The sequence below is a fragment of the Rattus norvegicus genome, chromosome 11, assembly GCF_036323735.1.
Source record: "Rattus norvegicus strain BN/NHsdMcwi chromosome 11, GRCr8, whole genome shotgun sequence".
In the NCBI taxonomy this organism is placed as follows: Eukaryota; Metazoa; Chordata; class Mammalia; order Rodentia; family Muridae; genus Rattus; species Rattus norvegicus.
This window is the reverse complement of record NC_086029.1, coordinates 57,331,046-57,337,409: the sequence shown is the minus strand read 5'-3', so window position 1 is coordinate 57,337,409 and position 6,364 is coordinate 57,331,046. Positions and strand designations below refer to the sequence as shown.

Genomic DNA, 6,364 nt, shown 5'->3' with positions numbered 1-6,364 from the left:
TGCCCCTCCTTTCTGCCTCTTGTGTGTCTCTCCATCCATCCCCCTGACTCCCCATTACTCTCTATAGCTTTTTCTTAATAATCCTATGTTCACTTCCTGCCAACTGGTTGTTTGATCCTCCTTGTGACCTATGGCTACCTTTGAATGTCTTTTACAATATTGAAGAAGAAAGCTCTTGGATTAACCATGTATGCTAAGGCTGATCCACCTCACAACTAAAAACAGGTTTGTTTTCCAGTAAATATACAATCTTGGGGTTCACAGCATGATCAAGTATCTTGTAACACAGGACTTAGGGTATGCTAGCTAACAGTTCTACTATTGAGTTATAGCCTGTTGTGATTTGAATGACAAATGTCCCCCAGGGGTTCATGCATTGACCACTTGGTTCCCAGTTTGTGGCACTGTTTGGGAAGGTTATGAAATCTTTCGGGAGGCAGAGGTTTGCAGGAGGAAGTGCACTGGAGGTGGGCTTAAAGGTTTTGCACTTCCTACTTCGTAGGTTTATACTTTATATTACATAGGCTCTACTTCATACTTTAAGGGTCTACTCCCTGTCCCCTCTGCTTTCTGTATATAGATGAATGCCAAAGTCCTGCTTTGTGACTTTCAGGGTGGCCTCGTGCTTCCATTGTTGTGACTTCTCAGACAGGTCCGACTGCTTCCCTGTGCAACCTTAAGCCAAAACACAACTTGCTTCCCTAAACTGCTTTTCATAAGGATATTTTACTACAGCAACAGAAAAGTACTAATACATGCACTTCTGTGCCTACAGCAGTCTTGAACTTAGATGTAACTTCCTGTCATTTACAAAGTGCCTAACTATAGGTGAGCTATTACTTGTATTCTACTTTTGGATACGTATCTTATCCTGGATCGTAATATAAAAAGTTCAAATGGCTGTAGAAGGATATTATTGCCAGCTCCAAATTTCACCAGTGTTTTGAATATGTCCTTAGAGAGTTATATAAATATTATATATAAACATTAACAAGTATACATGTTCCATTCATTTTTCTAAACAGATGACACCATTCAATAAATGCTTCTAGAACTCCCTTAGCATATCTTGGAAATCATGGAAGAATAATAACAAAAACTAATTAATTGATTAATTTAGTATTTTTACTCTATTATCTTAATATTCTATATTATAGTCATTGGGGTGTGTGTGTGTGTGTGTGTGTGTGTGTGAAGGTTCACTTGTGTATATAGGTACATGCATATGGAGGCCAGAAGATAACCATGAGTGTTTTACTGAGACAGGGTCTATTCCTTGGCTAGAAGCTGGCTGAATCAGCAAGGCTGACCAATGAGTGTTAGTGATCTGACTGAGCCTTCCCAGGCACATCTGCCTCTTTACCTGGGTGCTTGGGCCCTGTATTCGGGACCTCGTGCTTATCTAGCAACATTTTCTGGCTGAAATGCCTCTCCAGTCCCTCGGTAAACATTAAAAATGCTATTAAAATTGATAATTAAAGATGGAGTTTTCAAACATCGTTTCACTCCATAGTGCTTTCCACCTTGCAAGTTGTCTGTTGCTATTTTTGGTTTGGTGAAAGACCCTCATGTGTGTTTGCACTTCTCACTTCTCAGCCACGTTGAAAATGATGTAGCAACCTCATAGTATTGTTGAAATAACTTATTTATTCATTAAAAAAAGTTTAGAGAGAACATGTTATGTGCCAGCTGGAATTTTAGACACCAAAAAAAATTATCAGTACAGAAAACTCCATATTTTAGTAAGTTACTTTAGTTTAGAGATGCAGATAAAATTAAGTGATAATATTTCAGGTGCTAACAAGCATGGGAGATTAAAAAAAGTAATGTGGGCAATGAGAGTCTAGCAATTACTATTTATGCATTTATAGAAATTTTTATATATGTATATTATATGAAGGGAGGGAAGGATTTCAGTTTAATAGAGTGGTTGAGGCAAAGTCTCACAGAATAACAATATTGGAGCAAAGACCTTGATAAGGGAGGAAAGGGCATTCTAAACAGATATTGCATTTTGTTCAAATGCCCTGAGGTGACAACTTTAGTCAATTCAGGCAGCCTAAGCCAAGACGCCTAACAGTGGTGACTTGGAATCTGAAGAGGCTACCTCCTATAGCCAGGCAGGATGCCCAGTGGAGGACACCAACCCACTCACAAAACCTTTGACCCAAAATTTGTGCTCCTGTCTAAAAGAAATGCAGGGACGAAGACGGAGCAGAGACTGAAGGAGTGGCCAACCAATAACAGGCCCAGCTTGAGACCCATCCCATAAACAAGCACCAGTCCCTGGCACTATTCATGATATTCTCTTATGCTTGCAGACAGGAGCCTAGTGTAACTGTCCTGTGAGAGGCTCTACCCAACAGGGACTGAAACAGATGCAGAAACCCATAACCAAACATTGGATGGAAGTCGAGGACTCTTATGGAAGAGTTGGGGAAAGCTCTAAAGGGGACAGGAACTGCACATGAAGATCAACAAACTAGCCTGGACCCTCAGGGGCTCTCAGAGGCTGAACCACCAACCAACCAACCATAGGACATACATGGACGAACACCAGAGGCACACATGTAGCAGAAGTGCAGCTCCGTCTTCATGGCTGCCTTACTTGGCCTCAGTGTGAAAGAATGCAGCTATTCCTGCAGAGACTTAAGTGCCAGGGTGGGGTGATACCCAAGAGACCTTACCCTCTCAGAGGAGAAGGGGATAGCAGAACTCTGTAAGAGGTGGACTGAGAGTGAGGGCAGCATTTGGGATGTAAATAATTAATTTTAAAAAAGAAACATTGAGCAAATGTACAAACAAACACAAAGGGGGCTGGTGTGGCTCAGAATGAGTAAATGCATGAGATGCGTGGGTTTACATGAATCACTCTGGAACTCTGTGAGCAATTGCTTGCACTCCGGATGAGGCAGGGAGACATTAAATGATCTGCTTTAGGTTTAAAATGTATTGCCGCAGAGACAGTGATGAGAGCAGGACTTGAGCAAAAGGAGGAAACCATGTACGAGGTTATTGTACTGTATTGAATGTATGCAATAGGAGAAGTGTTAAGAGACAGTCTGGGTAAAGATTATTTAAAAGAAAGGAGAAAGACCAGGATGATGGCACACATTTTCACGCTCAGCACTTGGGATGTAGGGGCAGAAAGACTAGGAGCTCAAGAACATCCACAGTTACTTTGCACGTTCAAGGTTAGGGGATCCTTCTTGGAAAGAGTAAGGAGAAATAATTTAATGATTGTTTGACTGTCGAGTGGAGAAGAATTCAGGGTGACTGTCATCATTGTCCGAAGTAGTTTTCAAAGAAAAGATAAGAAATGTAAGCAGACAGAACATCAGACCATTTACAAAAAAACAAAACAAAATAACACGAAACCAAAAAAAAAAAAAAAAAAAAAAAAAAAAAAACAAAGCAAGGACTGGAAAGGTGGCCCAGGAGTTGACTGTTGATCCTAACAGAGGTCTGGGTTAGTCCTCAGCATCATCACTATGCAGCTTACAACCTCCTGCAGCTCCAGCTCAAGGGAATCTAACATTCTTCTGGCCTCTACCTGCATCTGCACACATGATAATGCCCTGGTAGCCTATATACTGTCTAGCATATACACACAGATACATATTCTATAGATTTTTAAAAAGCATTAAAAAATGACCAGAGAGTCCACCTGGCTTCAAGCTGTGCAGGCTTTGTGCATGTTGCCACAAAACAAGTTTGCTCCAATGGAGTCTCAGAGGATACATCAACTACACTCCAGGGTCAGGTCCCATGCCCAGGCCAAGACATAATGTATTCAGTGATATTTTTAAGGACTTTTTGTTTGGTTTTGAATTGTTTTGGCTTTTTTTTTTTTTTTGCTTATTGGTCTTTTGCTTGTTTGCTTTGGTTTTCATTTTTTGGGGAGTGTATCAGAACCACTCTCTCCCTCTCTGGCGCTTTAGTTCACGGGGGATAGTAGTGCTTTCTTCTCACTGCATCTCTTATGTGTGTCATCCTGAATCCAGTGATTCATGCCTTGAGATGTAGACTGCTGAGGAAGAGGAGAATAGATCCTAGTCAGGCTGATTCCTACAGTTGTGGGGGTAGACTTACTAGGAAAAAAGAGGGTCACAGGATGGAGGCTGATAAAAATAAAGACATGGAGTCTACCGAGCATCCTGTGTTGACTTCAGATGGGTTAAAGAGTTTGCCTATTCTGCCATGAAATACGGAAAGAACTGGTTTAACCTCCATGGCATACACTGGAAAAATTCACCACCAGGATCTTGTAAGTCCCCATGGTTAATACCGGCCCTGCCCATATCAGAGAGTATGATACAGCCTATCTGATGACAGTGTAGAGAGCTGAGGTAGTGCATTAAGAGGAGTGTGGCCTAACCTGTATTTGTTCCTTAACTAGGCTCATGTGGGGAAAACAAGGTAAGAGAACTGGGTGAGGGACCAGATAAATGGAACTGCAGGCAGAGAAGCAGGACCTGGGGCATCAAGGAAGTACCCGTGGAAGGGTAGCTCAGGGGAAGCACAGCCATCCCTCCTCTGTCTCAACAGATGAAGAAATGTGACCTTTGATGGCGAGAGTGTATGGCAGAAAATAGTAGGGTGATTTGAATGTTCACATCACACAGCCTTTCCTTTCCTCCCATCTGTAATTATCAGTGGCCTGGTGCTGTCCTCAGTGCCTAACACTGTGCTCAGGAAAGGGCCCACTATAAATTAATCATAATTCAGTGTGATTAAACTTATGTAATCTGGCTTCTCTCTTATGAAAGCTCTATGCCTGGGGTAGAAATGAATAGAAAATTAATGGCAAGAAATTAATGATGGAATGAGAATAAATTACCTCTCCCACGAGATATGGGCATCTCTTATTTCTAACTGTGCAATTTAAGGTTTAAAACTCAAAATGATATTGAAATCTAATGAAACAAAAAAGTCTCGGATGTGAAATCCAGCCAGGCAATCAGCCCTACAGCTTGGATAATCAGGTGAGTCCCTTGACATCATGGCCTTCTCTGGGATGGTCAAGTGCCATTGTGACAATGATGTGATTTTTGAGGTGAGTTGGCTTAAGAGTTAAGGTGGGATTTGGGGATATGAATGGTAGGTGATCCAGAGAAGGAAGGATAAACTACAGGACATCTGCTGTCTGATGGGAGAGATACAGGTAAAGTGTGGAACCTGAGTTCAGCTCAGCTCAACTTTTTTCTCTTCTTCCCACATAACAACCAAACACTGTACAGTCAGGAATGTCCTATATGAACAGTTAATTGTTCATGCTGGTAACCAAGCAAGAATTTGTGGTACATGATCCATTACCATGAAATAGCTATTATAATCATGTTTATCCTGATGAGTTCATCTGAGTGAGACAGGGAAGGTGCTTTGTGAGTTATTAAATGTTTTCAGGGTTGACTGACATCCCTGCATAACAACTTTAAGCAAAATTACTACAATTGGTATCCATACTCTAGATGAGAAAACCAAGGCACAGGATTACTGAGTTCCATAATTATTATACTGTATTATTTTTGACTAACCAAAAGAATGTAATTTTAATATGAGAAATTTCAGATTTATCTGGTCAAACAATGGATCCTTCCTTTTCAGGAAATATCATAGGAAATTCCTGTGTCATTGTATCTAAAATAGGATTTATTTTTTTTGAGAACTTAAAATAACCATTGCAAAATATGGCAGTTATAAAGTGAAAGTTGGACACTTGGAGCCCATATCAATGAATGCATATACTTTTTATGTCAAAGTTTAAAGAGCTAAAACTTACATTTCCTCTTGTCGATAGTCTAACTCCCAGTATGACTTGTTCCCACTCAGGGCATAAATGATCCCGATTGTTACACCTACTATTATTGCTGGAACTCCTAAGGGATAAAGAGAAGCCAGAGGTTAATACTTTATCCAAGGTGGAAATTAATTATAAAAGACTTTGAGTAAATTATACATCTGACCTCTTTAGATGTATTCTTTTTCCTCTTTGGACAATATACTGACCCATAGCTAGCAGTAGAATAAAAGTAGAACTTTTCTGTTCTCTTTCTACTTTTAGTGTTCTCTAAGTACCAATCCTATCTGATTTCTCATTTCTTAATTTTCCAATAACAATGCTCATCACCAAATGTCCCAATTTATTTTTACTTAAATAATTTAAATTTGAAAAAATGCTTCCTTTTGTTTTCCTGGGACACAACATAACTTTCAAGAATTTTTTCATGACAAGCCACTCTGTCTGATTACTTTCCTTGAGATATTGTTAAAGTAGCTAGGAGATTTTCTTCTGTGCCAATGTGTTCAAGGCTATTTCCCACATTCTCTTCTATTAGATTCAGTGTATCTGGTTTTATGTTGA

General features: G+C 40.0%; 1 protein-coding gene across 1 annotated transcript in view; it reads right to left on the bottom strand.

Annotated features, from left to right (window-relative positions):
* Adgrg7 (adhesion G protein-coupled receptor G7) overlaps nt 1-6,364 on the bottom strand; it is a 62,514-nt gene that overhangs the window by 8,008 nt on the left and 48,142 nt on the right. Inside the window, exon 13 of the mRNA NM_001107098.1 lies at nt 5,783-5,879. Coding sequence (NP_001100568.1) covers nt 5,783-5,879 — 97 coding nt within the window. The remainder of the gene's footprint in view (nt 1-5,782; nt 5,880-6,364) is intronic.